The sequence below is a fragment of the Helianthus annuus genome, chromosome 8 (assembly GCF_002127325.2).
Source record: "Helianthus annuus cultivar XRQ/B chromosome 8, HanXRQr2.0-SUNRISE, whole genome shotgun sequence".
Lineage (NCBI taxonomy): Eukaryota > Viridiplantae > Streptophyta > Magnoliopsida > Asterales > Asteraceae > Helianthus > Helianthus annuus.
Genome location: NC_035440.2, coordinates 66,585,648 through 66,600,729, shown reverse-complemented (window position 1 = coordinate 66,600,729; position 15,082 = coordinate 66,585,648). Strand labels below are relative to the sequence as shown.

The 15,082-nt window shown below is 36.0% G+C and overlaps 1 protein-coding gene across 1 annotated transcript; it reads right to left on the bottom strand.

Moving 5' to 3' along the window:
* Nucleotides 1-616: 616 nt before the first annotated feature.
* On the bottom strand, nucleotides 617-6,108 carry LOC110941869 (BRD4-interacting chromatin-remodeling complex-associated protein). The gene is made up of 3 exons (XM_022183551.2): nucleotides 5,688-6,108; nucleotides 2,085-3,782; nucleotides 617-853 (listed from the first exon to the last, which is right to left on the bottom strand). The coding sequence occupies exons 1-2, from the start codon at nucleotides 5,765-5,767 to the stop codon at nucleotides 3,179-3,181; spliced, it is 684 nt and encodes a 227-aa protein (XP_022039243.1). The 5' UTR covers nucleotides 5,768-6,108; the 3' UTR covers nucleotides 617-853; nucleotides 2,085-3,178.
* Between the last annotated feature and the right edge of the window lie 8,974 nt (nucleotides 6,109-15,082).

Here is a 15,082-nt window from a genome sequence, read left to right as displayed (position 1 = left end):
GGCAGAGTTAGCTTGACACAAAATACTATTTTCTGTGACTCGTTCTATTGCATTTGATTCTTATTATAATAATTTAGTATGATATAATCACATCCAAACAACTATTTAGTCGATATGATATAAAAAAAATACACTACTTGTTAATGGTGTTTTCCTTGATTTCTCTTTATCCCTTACCAAGATTTTGCTAATTTAATATGGACATAATTTATATAACTGGCCAAAAAGGGTCACTATCAGGGTATTGTTTATCTCACCGTCTACTTGTTGTCGATGCCCCCACCACCAACACCAACACCAGTGCCGCCACCTCCGCCGTCGGAAGCAATGGGCCACCTCCACCATTGGCCATCGACACCACCCGCCATGGCTGCCAACTCTATCCGTCACTACTCACTGTTACAAAATTTGTATAGCGGGTAAACAAATTTTGTTAAATTTTTTTTCTGAAACGACCATTTTGTTAAGAACTCTTTTCGACCCAAACCAAACTTAATATTGTTTAAAACCCATCCGTTTCTATCCATACTCATTTTGCCCAACCTATTTGTCCGGAACCATTCTAGCCCGTTAGCCTGACCCATCCGTCTTGCCAAGCTTATCTAAAATCAACAACTTTGAGACTACCAAGAATTATGTACTACTATTGTATTGTGCTTTAATTCGGAATAAAAGAAATAGGCACAATCATTACAAGCGCTACAGAATTAAATACAAGTAGCATGTTAATGTAATCTCCAAGGGATGCATTGGAGATTAGAACACGATCCGCTCCATGTACGTGTGCAGTCTCCTCCCACACTATCACAACATTTACATATCATTCCCAGCGTATCGAAAGCCCTTACATATCCTACAAATCATGTCAATTCGAAAGTTAGTTTAATAGACATGACAAACTACACATGCCAGACTCGTTTACAATAGTCAACGCGGGATCTTTGTATGTTTTTGTATCATTTATACAAATTAAAAAAAAAAAACAAATGACATATGATTAATATAAGCATCAAATTTAAAAATGCTTAGATGAAATATATAATAATGGCGTAATTTTATACACAAGTGACATTAGTAGAACATTAGAATAGTTACGATGACCTCCATTACATTATCCTATAGTTAATTTACTAAACTAATATTAATTAGTACAACTTGTTGCTCATCCTGAACTATACCTTGTAATAATAATATCTTGTTTTTACAAATCATTTACAAGATTGTAAGCATCTGAATGAGTTTATACCTCTTTACCCAAAAAAATGAATTTATAACTTGTTCATTCCACATATTTGAGATTCGGGTAGACCAAGTTATAGAAACACCTATAATTGAACTACGGTTTGGCTAAATATGTATCACCATCTTTTTTGTCTGTTAGTGTCAATAATGAGAATAGAGAACTTTCGTTTTGCTCTCTATGGTTTGGTCATTTTAATGGTTTTGCTCCAATAGTTTAAAAATAGTCATTTTCCTCTCTGGTCTTTCGAGTTTGTCGCGAGTTTGCTCCCTGGCTCTAACTCAGTTAAAACATTCAATTAAAAGTAGGGGTACTTTAGTAGTTTACTCCCTCACTCTAACTCAGTTAAAACGTTTAATTAGAAGTCGCGGTAGTCATGGTCGGCAGGTGGTAGTTGCAGGTGGTGGTGGATGGTGGTGGCTGGTAGAGAGAGTGGTTGGAAAGATGAGGATGAGAAAAGAATTACTTATATACATGTAAATAAACAAGTTATAAGTTTATTTAGGTGAAAAAACTTACATGCCCTTGCGTTTATCTATAAAATTACCAAAATACCCTTCTAGTTAATGGATTTTTTGGATTGAGTTAAAACGGAGAGCAAAATGACGATAAGTTAGAAAAATCAAAGAGGAAAATGACTATTTTTAATCTATTAGGGCAAAACCGTTAAAATACTAAATCACAGGGAGCAAAATGGAAGTTAACTCATGAGAATATTAGCGATTTGACAACTTAAAAGGGCCATGACGAGTAAAAATAAAACAGACGATATACGTTTAACACAACCCTTGAATTAGCAACTATAGAAAAAAAGAAAAAAAGATTTGGAGTGGGTAGTACTTACTTGCGGTAGATACAAGCGAAAGCGGTCGCGCTTGTGCAAATATCATAGTCTGATGATTAGACTCGAACCTAAAACCCGTCACCAAAACAAACACCAAGAAGATCAAAGCCGGCTTAACGGACAGTCTCATGCTATCGTGATCTTTAGAAACAAATTAAATTGTTAAACTACTACCGTACTGGCTGCTGTGATCGGTTTCAGGGTTGGTATATAAACAGCAAAGGCTTGATGATTGAATAGGTTGTCTGTTAGTTAAATTGACCTACAAAAAGTCGACTTGGTGACGAAAAAATATTAAAATAATAATTGAAAGCGATATAAATATAATTAAAAAAATGAAAATCTAGAAGGGATTGGTGGCTTCTAGAGTGAATCCATGTTTCTTACGTTTCTTTTTGTTTGTTTTCAAAGGATGCTTCGTATTTATGTTTCTGTGGGACCGTCAATGTTATGGATGAGGAATTTGTCTCAATATAAAAGTGGTTATGTTATACAATTGTTCTTTTATATTCACAAAAACTATGTGCTTCTAGAAGTAAACATCCTTTATTTTTTGTATTGATAACATAGATTGCAAAACGCGTTTTTAATCGAAGGAATGAAGGGTATCTGTTTGATACACAAGTAACAGTGTGGTTTTCAAATCGTGTAAAACATGTAGGGGCTGTTTGGCAACTTCTAAAATCTGAATGGTTAAGTGTTAAACCAGTAAAACGCCTGAATCATTAACTGTTGAACCAGTAAGAGGTTTGAACCATTAAGAGCCAGTATAATGTTTTATCATTTAGAGGCAAGTGTCTGACCGATTCAGATTAGAGGTCTTAACCATTCAGACTCTGTATAATAATTAACCATTCAGAGGCAAATGTCTGAACCATTTAAACATCTGCTCATGAAACAAACAGTCTGAACCATTAAGTGCTGAACCAGTAAGACGCCTAAACCATTAAGAGCCTCATTAAGAGGTAAACAAACAGCCCTCAGGTTATGATCAACTACAAAAAAAAAAGTGAGACCCTTAGGAACCCAAAAAAGACATTTGAGGAAAAAAAGAAAGACCGTCTTTTATTATAAAGAGACCAGCAAAATTGTAGCTATCTTGTGTTCAAATCAAATGCACCACCTTCAAGCCAGTCACTTTGAACACTACTACCCATATCTCCATTATCCTTCTCTTCATCATTCAAAAAATCCTCACACGCTTCTTTTTCATCTTGTTGAACATTATTATTCTCCCACCGATTCATCATCTCATCTGGGTTGACTTCGGGTTCTTGGTCAACCACTTCATGAGCTCCCATTGCACTAGCCCTTATTGGTCCCCTAGCCATCATCACAGCATGAGCCTGTGACTCGGCTCGAGCCATAGCCGCCATGTGCACACTGGCGGCTCCCGCCTTTTGTCTTGTTTCCATTTCGACCCTCGCTTCAAACAATGCGCGCCTTTCTTCTTGTAGGAGAGCCTGTTCAACATATAACCTTTCTTCTGATCTAAACTCCCCAATGGCTTGTTTTCGGGTAATGATATTGAAGGCAAGAACTTGTTTTTCAAAAGTTGAAGTAAATTCGGTTAATTTGTTACCAATGTTGAGATCCCATTGTTGCGAGCGTGATAACGCTTGGCCTGTGGTGTCCGAATCAAGGATTCTATCATCTTCCTCAGCTTCATAATCTGCTACCACATGGTAAGGTAGCAGCCTATTGAGACAAAAAAAAAAAAAACATTTCAAATACATGTCATATCTTGCAGCTATATCAATAAATAATTAACCAAAACGATCCAGGTCAACCAGTACGAAAGTAACCTGTTTTGACATCTCGTCTGATCTGTTTATTGTGGCAAATCTAGTTACAAATCTGAATGACCCAAATGTACCATTAGCTCAAAGCATAGTTGTTAACGGCGAGCATAGTTGTTAATAGCGAATAGCGACAAATAGCGAAAAGGGACCTATATGCTATATAGCGAATAGCGACAAATAGCGACCGCTATTTTATTTATAGCGATACACTAGAAAAAGAATTTTGAAAATTTTTATATGTATATTATATCAAAATACCTTGGTATATATGCTATTTTACATGAATATTTAACAAAAACCTATAAATCCAGCTATTTTATAGCTATATCTAATTGCTATTTACATAAAAAAAACTAACTACCGCTATTCACGCTATTGGTCGCTATGACCCAAATAGCGACACTTGGTTGCTTCGCTACATGGCGCGCTGTAATGGTCGCTATAGCCGCTATTGACAACTATGATGGCAAATAGCGATAAGATACCTATATGTTACATAGCGAATAGCGATGAATAGCGGACGGTATTTTATAAATAGCGATACGCTAGAACAAAAATTAATATTTTTATATGTATATTATATCAAAATACCCTGGTATGTATATATGCCATTTTACATATATATTTGACAAAAAGCTAAAATCCAGCTATTTTATAGCTATATTTAATTGCTATATATATTTAAAAAAAAAAAAAAAAAACTAAATTGTCGCTAGATGCTATCTATATCTGCAACCCTGATAGCAAGCCTAGACCTATACGCTATGTAGCGCGCTATAGCGATCATTACGCTTGTTATTGATAACTATGGCTCAAAGCAACCTAGGTCTAAACATTTTTGTGGTTTGCATATAACAGAACCTTTAACATGAAAGGTTCTAACATCTAAAAAGCTAAGCGGTCTAGAAACTACAATAATGAGATCGTAAACGAGAAAAAGATGGTAGGTTAAGAATGTCAGGTGGGTAACTAGTCAAAAATGAATATTTGTTCAGTACGGCCCGTGTTTATCAAGTGAAACAATATCAACAAAGCCTGAGGCGATAAGTCACCAGAGGCAACGTGCAACGCAGGAGGCGCATGTTTAGCAAAAACACTTGTAGGTTGTAAAACACAAAACAAGAGAAGTTTATATGTTAACATATGCTAAAACACTCAAATATAACATGGCATAAATGAATGAATGATGGTGCAACAGTTTAATAAACTAATCAGAGCTGGACCTACTGTAAGTATAATAAAACATAAGTCTACTACTTGTACTAAGTGCTGATCTATCTATCTTTTATCATCTTGACACAAACAAATAAAGTGAATCCTCAATTGTGACCATTCTAATATGTTGTTGTTACATTCAAACAGCCATAAAGTGAAAAAAGAGTTAAATGCCATTTTAGTCCATACGGTGGTTTGGTTCATTTTGTCAGTTTAGTACAAATGTTTTATTTTTCGCCTGAGTGTCCAAAAAGGTTTCACCGTTGCCATTTTAGTCACTGGGTTAACTTCATCCATTTTTTCTGTTAACGAGATGGGCAATTTGGTTATTTTATATGTAATTCTGTTAACTGGAATGGCAATTCGGCCATATAAAATGACCGAATTGCCCTTCTCGTTAACAGAAAAAATAGATGAAGTTAACCCGATGAACTAAAATGGCAACGGTGAAACCTTTTTAGACCCACATGCGAAAAAATGAAATCTTTAAAATGACTCAAACCACCAAATGGACTAAAATGGCTTTTAACTCGTGAAAAAAATGTATGATATTTGTTGAGTCCCATAGGGGGAGGGGAAATTGTACCTCTCACAAGCATCTTCAAGAGAAGAGAAGGGGCGCTTGAAATCGGGATGACAGACACGCCAAGCGTCCTCATACGCCATTTGCAATTCAGCTGCTGTAAAATTGAAGAGTTAGGAGGGTTTAGACCCACCACCTTCTTCTTCCTCTTTTTCATTTGGTTGTCAGCGATTAATTTCCGGCGATTCTTCAGAGGGACTCTTCCACCTCCGATTAAACCTCCCTCTCATTTTTCCCATCAACAAAAAAAAACCTACTTTATTATTTTTATTGAAAAAAATGTAACCATTTTGAAAAAATTATACAAAGGATAACTTTTTTTTTTTTAATTTTATTAGGGGGAAGGGCACTTTGGTGATGGACCTATGGGTTCGCCGGGTTTTGCTTCAACTCAAGTGATCATTTGGTATGGTGGCTTTTGTGGATTCACGAATTTGTGCGTGATGGGTGAAAAAAAGCAAGATGTGATTGGTGGATTTAATTTATTTTTTAAATTCTCCTATATATTCTCGTATATATTAATTTCAGAATGAAATGAACAGTGCCCTATCATATAATAAAATACTATATATAGTTTTTTTTTCAGTTTTATTATCTTAATATTATAATTGTTATTATCTCCTATACTTTTTAAGTCTAATAAGTTTGGTGTTAACCGGTACTTATATATTCTCGTATATATTAATTTCAGAATGAAATGAACAGTGCCCTATCATATAATAAAATACTATATATAGTTTTTTTTAGTTTTATTATCTTAATATTATAATTGTTATTATCTCCTATACTTTTTAAGTCTAATAAGTTTGGTGTTAACCGGTACTTATATCGAAAATACCGGTTCGTCATCGGTACATGAAGGTAAAAAAAACAGTACCAGTCTGGTATATAAAACGCCGAAAGTCGGTACCGGATTGAGTTTGATAATCTTTTATAAAATTTGGTAATGCTACCCAGTACCATTTGCTCATCCCTGATCGCAGGTACCATACGAACACCAACGGTATCGTACATTTTTTTTATTTTCAGGGGTAGGGATGAGCTCGGTGCCAACTGATACCGAATCGGTATTGGTATTGAAAATACCGGTTACGTTATCGGTATATGAAGGTAAAAACCGATAGCGAATCGGTACCAGGAACGCCAAACGTCAGTACCGAACTGGTACTTAGGATCTTTGGGTTCAGGAAATTCGGTACCGGTACCAATTATTATTTGCACATCTCTGACTACGGGCTTCTACCGAACAACATCATTACCATACAACTTTTTTAGTTGATTTTCTTTCGGTTATTTTTTAGTGTTTTTTTTCTACATTTTCTTTTTATTCTTGTCAGCGATTCCGTGTGCAACGCGCTCGTAGTGATTTCAAACATATATAAACACAGACTAAATAACAAAAGAAGTTCGCCGCAACACGGCGACGGTTTTTATAACTAGTTTAATTGAAAGGGATTCAAGTGATGAGTGAGAGCACTACCACAACCCCTTTGATCTTGTGACCCGTGATTTAATGAGATGAGGTGACATAAGGCTGGACGGTACGGGGATCGTCCCGTTGTCGTGCCCCCTCTCCATTTTCTCCACTTCGTCGTCGTGCCTCCGTCTTCAAGCTCGTCCGGGGTGCGAAAATTTGGACGGGCCTCCCTCTCTCTCACACACCTATACATACAACATAAACATATATATTTTAGGCCCATCCCCCATTTCCCTACCCTCATCATCTTTGCCTCATCCTCACACCTGATCTACGTGGCGGATCATCTCCAAGGATGGGCCTCAACCATATCGCATAGCCTAATGTGATTGGTTGAGAGTGGGAGTTCAAATGATGGAGTAGATGAGTGTCCCCTTATAAATGATCCTATGGTTCTTTTTCTCAGTTCTTTTACCTTAGGGTAAAGGGGGTGCATGCCTAACCCCTTTAGGCAAAGTTTTCTCCCATCCAATTGAATTGTGACATGTAATTTGCCTAAAGTTTTTGCCTATTACTAAAAAATCACAAGGGGTGCATGCCTAAATTTAGATTAGGCAAACTATTTAAAAAAACAAAAACATGTTATTGGTTGATTAAAGTATGGGCCCCACATCATCATCTTTCCTTCTCTTTGCCGCTTGCGGCAGATGCCCGCCGAAATCACATCATCATCTTCATTGCCGATAGGGTGGCGGTGGTCTTTGTCGTGCGGCAAGGGGTTGCCGAAGGGGCTTGCCTAACCCACCCCGTTGGTCCTTAGACCACACGATGTGGAGGGGCTTGAAGATGAGGCATTATGCAACACGTGTACCACGTGTCAGAACGTGGCGTGCTGCTAAAACGGACGGTGTGGGAGTGACGTGGTTAGTGGCGTTTTTATAAGTATATATATATATATATATATATATAGGGGACCGCTAGAATGAGAACCACCTCGAGTTGTAAGAACCGCGAGAACTACACCCCACGGAGGGGCGTTCGGCGCGATTTTTTTTTACAAGTAGATGTGTGCATTATAAACACGGCCGTAAAAAATCACGGCGAACGCCCCTCCGTGGGGTGTAGTTTTTTACACCTCAAGTTTGGTGTTTTTTAATTTTTTTTTCTTTTTTCTTTTTTTTTTCACCAAACTTGAGGTGTAAAAAACTACACCCCACGGAGGGGCGTTCGCCGTGATTTTTTACGGCCGTGTTTATAATGCACACATCTACTTGTAAAAAAAAAATCGCGGCGAACGCCCCTCCGTGGGGTGTAGTTCTCGCGGTTCTTACAACTCGAGGTGGTTCTCATTCTAGCGGCTCCCTATATATATATATATATATATATATATATATATATATATATATATATATATATAGACATCAACCAATTAAAACATGTCACACCTCTTTCAGAGGCGGAAACACGGGGTGTGATCTGAATGGTTCTCATTGCATACGACAAGTAAACATGCTACATGATATAAAACAAACTCCATCTTGCCATTCAAAGTTTGATTATCCAAAATACAAATTTAGTTTAAAGTTTACATCGCAACAAAAGATAATTGTTTGAAAGTTTACAACATCATTTCGAAACACAGATCAAGGTTTTGCTTCCTATATCACCGCAAGGAGGCAGGATATAGCAAACAAATCCATCAAAAGGTGGCAATGGAGAATGGACACTAAACATCTTGAAACAAACACTACATCTTGACAAAAGAGCCTACGAGCATATCCACTAATTTCCTGAAAATAAATGTAAGTTAAAAATCGTCAACAAAAGTTGGTGTGAATTCATGCAGATTGTGTAAAATGTAAGAGTTGTAATTGTATAAAACATGGTATGTAATTGTAAAATGTAAGTTTGTAAGTTGTAATGAAAGGGAATCGAGATCGCTAATGTTTTGCAAGGACATTAACATTTGTGACGACATAGGAAGCATCCAAACCTAGGCGACTTTTAACATCGTTTACCCTACGACTGTGACCCAAAGCACTCCATGACTATGTGTTGTCAAGCGAATGAGGCTTTCCGGACCTGCTAGATCTAACCCTTGTTCTTTCGGTCTAAACTAGATTGATGGTGCTTATGTATACCCTATTCGTGACATGATCTATGTATGATTCCTTTGTTTATAACATACCATTGTACATGTATTTTCCCCAAAGTTTAGAAAACAGTAAAAATATTTAAAAGTGGGGACATGAACTCACTGCTTTGCGTCTCGTGCGTCATGCTTCACCGGTGTCCGCTACTTAGGTGTCGTAACCTATAGACATTCTAAGTATGTTAAACACCTAACTTGTAAATCCCTAAGTATTTGGTTTAATGTGTCTTATTATGTCTTACATGTTTATGTTCTTGTACTGTTAATATATATATTCCACAATATATTTAGTGTTGTATTTGTTATATATATTTTATCCCCAATATATATATATATATATATATATATATATGTAGAATTTGAAAATGATATATGTTAAAAGTAATATATTTTTAACCTTTCCAGATATACGATACTTATATTGTTTTTCAAAAATAAATATAAGTAATTTGTTGAATAATATTTTCCCATATTATTTTTGTATAAGTATACTTAGGAAAGTATACTTGTATCTAAGTGTAAATACTTGTGTATTTTGTATTAGTTACCAAAAATCAATTCTTTGATTGTTAATACTTTCCGGAATTATATTTCTTAAAAATAATAATAATATTTTTAAGGTTTATTTGTTATATATATATATATATATATATTCTCACTTTGTTAAATATATATATATATATATATATATATATATGTTTATTTATTTTTGTCACTTGTCCAATTTTATAGTTTCTCATCACTTGTAGAAATTTTATATATGTCCATAAATATGTAGAATTGTCAAATAAGTCCAAATATTTGTAGGAAATATATTTATATTAATATATATTTTGTATTTGTCCATATAACCTCTTATGGGTAATTTTTGTATACTTGTACACTTGAGTATTTCTTGTGTATTTGTATGTGTATTTTGGTAGTATTGTAGTTTCAAGTTCCTAATATATAATAATACATATAATACACATAATATACACTTAGCACATAATTTTTGTGACCACTAAATATATATATTTTTCTCTAAAAATATACATACCTAATATTGATTTTATACTTGAAGAAAACCTTATTTCTTAACTTGTAATTTTTGTATAAAAATTAGGAAACCTTGGTAAATATTTTTAGGTGAATTTTTTGGGAACAAGTTTCACCAAAACTTGTATTTTTCTAAGTGTCGAAATTTTATAAATTTTTTGACATAGTTTCTCCTAAAAATGGAGGTTTCCCATATTTTCAAAATATGTGTTTATTTTCTTTTCATCACCAAAAATTCAATCTTCAACAATTTCACCAATAACATACACTAAAATCATCATGCTAAACCTTATGATGAACTTGGATTTTGTTAAAAATGTGTAGTCTTTTAGATCTACACTTTACATACTTGATTCTTCCAAAAATAAGTGTTCTTATTAAATTTAACAAACTTTTATGAAACTTTATTTTACCAAATAAATCATTCATAAGTTTTATGGTTCTAAGACCATGAGAAACATATTTTAAGACCACTTTTATACTTATTTTGAAGATCTTCAAGTTCATCATCAAGTTTCATCATGGATCTTTCAAGATCCATGCTTAAACTTGTTAGATCTAAGCTTCTAACAAGCTTACACATGATGGATCTAACTAAAAACACAAGATCAATGTTCACAACTTCATATCATACATCAAACAACTTCATAACAACTTGTTTTCATCATAGTTATGTTAGATTTTCATGTTTTCATCTTTGAAAGTTTAGTTACTTTGATTATGTAACTCGTACAAAGCATGAATATGATGTAAAAATGAGTGTAAAAGACTTATCACTAGCTCTTGTGGCTAGGGAAGTGGCAAAGAACATAAGAAGAAGAAGAAGAATGATGAAGATGGAGTGGATAAAAGCTCCTAGTGAAGGTCCTTCCACTTCTTTTGCTTCAAGCCTTCTTAGGCCACGTTTGTGCACCTTTGTAACACCTTGGATTGCTTGAATGATGAATGAAAATGAAGGTGTGTGGGTGGGTGTTGATGGCCGAGAGTAGATGTCACACCCCGATTTCCACGTGTCTCACCGGTGGGCCCGGTGGGGGATTACCGTGACGATGTTGGCAACAATATAGTCAAACCACACAATTATATAATGCACAGCGGAAGCATAATTTAAATATATAATTTCAACCTCTGATTGTAATATCAAAATGTATTACAGAAGTTGAATATCCACAGTGGATCGTAAATAAAGGTAAAGTATTGTTCCATTAGATACTGCAATCAAGCTTGCGAGGCTTATCCCGACGCTAGGGAGCTAATACCAGCCAATTACGTTTAGGTACCTGCACTTAATCTTTTTGGGGAAAATACGTCAGTTTACACTGGTAAATACATTCAACTGACACATTTGAAAATGTTTATTAAAATTGATTTGAATGCACAAGGCACAAACTCTTTTATAACTTGGGAAAATTCATAATGATCTTGTGAACGTTTTACATGTTCTTTTATGCGTTCAGTAGCCCGGGTCGTGCCGGGTTAAAGATTTATAGACACACCACGTTCGCGTAAAACCGTAGTACAGAAACCAACGGCTACGTCTTTTAGTTTTAATGTCGACACTTTATACCGGGTGTACGCCTACACCGGGATGTCGATGGTCGTGGCCATTTCGTAAAATGATGCCGAGGATATCCGGGACAACGGTCATTAAACCCCCCAAAGGCTTATAAGCAACAAAACTGTTTAAATGAGCCAATCATATTATTTAGTTATCCACCTAAGCGATGGATGAATATAATGCTCAATCAAGCGGTATTAATATACCGTAACCCAAGCCCATATAGGGGAAATAAGTCAAAAGTATTTACCTTTGCAAGTATAAATCCTTAATTAAGATCAAGTCACCGATAGCTTTTACTGGGGCTCCTAATCTGGAACGAAGGTTTTAATTAACCTCTTAGAATCCTAACGGTCCTTATATTAGCCGTAGCTTAAACCGGTTGATTCCGATACGTAGATATGGTTAATTCGCACGAAAAGGCGAAAACCGAGAATGGAGTATGATTTGGACCCGACAAGTTCAGTGACTTGTTTTATATGGGTTTATAGTTCACACTCTGGAGTTGGGGTTTCAAATAGTATAATTTGACCCATATCGGCTATTGCACGAAAACTAGTTCCGTGGGCCGTACCGTGTGCGCAAATAGGCGAAACGGTTAACCATAAGTGTCCTACGCTTATTTCCTAAGTCAATATGCCTTAAAAGTATTTTGGTATCAGTAGGATACCTTCCGTAATGCCCGTAACGAGTTTAAGTTGGTAATATGCCCCGTAGGGGCTTTTCGGTCATTTTAAAGACTTAAAAAGGGCTTTTCGAGTTCTACAGGAAATCTGAGTTTCCCGAACAGCTTATAAAGCTTAAAATACTTTATTTATTATTTAAAACTAGTAGCAACTGGAATCGGGTCAAAAGACCTTGTAGAACTCCCGTTTTGGCCAAAAAGGGCATATTCGGTATTTACCGAACCGTAGCCATAACCGCAGGTTATGAGCAAGGTAAAAATTATTAAAAATCTTTAAAATTCTCAAAATATTATTTTACCACAGTGGGTAAAAGTTTTGGTGCCGAAAACTTGGGTTAGATGAGCGTTATGCTAATTGCGCCGTTAATTACAAAACTTTCTCAAAAGTGCGCCTTTTAGCATAACTCTCATTCTAGACCTCGGATTGACGTGAAACTTTAAGGACATGCTTATAATTTAATAAGCAAGGTTTTGGTCCGTTCACGTGTCCGAAATACTCGTTTTAATTTTAAAAGGCCGTTACGGTCAACTTTTAGGCGAATGACGGAAATACGTAAAAGACTCGGATAACTCATGAACCGACCACAGAGGCGTATACCAACATGTGACCTGGTCCTAAGAGAGTCCTAAGGTTTATTTATACCTCACTAAAACGGGTTAGAACTGAAGTCAAAGCAAAAGTCAAACTTTTGCGACTTTCGGCTCCGAACCGGTTCTATATAGCAAATGATCGATTCAAACGAGCGCAAACATGTTTATATACTTATTATCATGTTTTATGATTATCAAAACAGGTTCCATAACATATATATTACAGATTATGCATAAATCGCTAAAATAGCTTTCTGTTGACTTTTTAACCGCACGTTTGACTCGATAATTGACATAGTTAGAGTGGTGATCAGGGGGAACCATTTTAGAGGTTTAATACCCACATAAATACCAACTCAAAACTACTTTTGGTTCGTCATAAGACTGAACCATCGCTGAGTTATTTTAAAGTCAAACCGTACTTACGACGGTTTGGTTTTTAGCTAAATACTAAGCATAAACTGAAGTATGAATGATCAAGGCAACTTACAGAAGTTAGGACTTGAATATGGAGCAGAGAAGAACACTTGGGAGCACTTAGAATAATCAGATGGGAGTTGTTTGAGTTGTGTGAATGATATGAGCTTAAGGTGGCTATTTATAGCCAATGCCAAGCATCTTTGATCATTACAACTCTCACAATCAGACCAGAGGTGATGGTAGGTGTCCCCTAAGTGTTATGGGTTGAGCATAGGGTGCCCATGCCCCATAATTATGTGCATGATCGTTCACAAGCTCCAAAAGTCAAGAAACTACAAAGTTTCTGCATCTGGGCACTTTACGCGACCCGCATGGAAGTTCCATGCTTCTTTAACGCGGGTCGCCTAAAGTTAAAACATCAGGCGTGTTATTTAAGAGGCTCGCGGCCCGCCTCAACTAATGTTGAAACCTTACGCGGGTCGCGTGAGGTTATATTTTCTGAATTTTTCAAATCTTTTATAATGATTACAGAATCTGGCCATTAATAACGAAATCTTTCGTAATGATTCGCCTGACCTTTCGGTTTTGAAGGGGTAACTTTGCGGTTTGGCCCTCGGTTATTTACCGATAGGGGCCTCGTGTTATTTACCCGCGCTATCAAGTCCCCGGTTTATTTATTAATTATATTGGAAAGCCTTAACTTTCACTGTTGACGCTTTTAACCCTTCTTCTACGAATTCGATCGTATCTTTCTTGTTTCATATCGAAACTTCGCGAAATTTATATATATATTATTTTAGTGAGGGTATAATACCGTTACAAAGTCTTTGGGACGTTAAAGGGTCACTCAGAGGTATTATTAAACATGTTGACACAGTTAACCCCTGTAGTTTGTAATCTCTCACTTTCTTCCGCGTTTTATTTTTGTACGATCTTTAATTTATTCGTTTGAAGGTTTAAGCATTATTTAGGGATACTATACAGTATATTTACCCTTGTTGACATTTATAACCCTCGAATTTATATACTTTCAAGGTTTGCCAAAATTAGTCCTTTATTTATTATAGATGCCACGTGTAAACAAATGACACGTGTTAACACATTATTGGACACAAAAATTCGAGGTGTTACATCCTCACCCCCTTAAAATAAATCTCGACCCGAGATTTACTCAAATAAATAGGGGTATTTTTCTTTCATTGTAGCTTCGACTTCCCACGTATATTCAGGACCTCTACGAGCATCCCATTTGACTTTTACAATCGGTACGTGCTTTCTGCGAAGCTTCTTCACCTGTCGATCTTCAATCGACAAAGGTTTTTCTATGAACTTTAAGCTCTCATCTATATGCACATCTGTGTGTGGAATCACCAACGATTCGTCGGCGAAGCACTTTTTGAGATTGCAGATGTGGAACACATTGTGAATTCCATTGAGCTCTTCAGGCAAGTTTAGTTTATAGGCAACTGATCCGACTCGTTCAATGACCTCAAAAGGCCCTATGTATCTCGGACTCAGTTTGCCCTTCTTGCCGAAA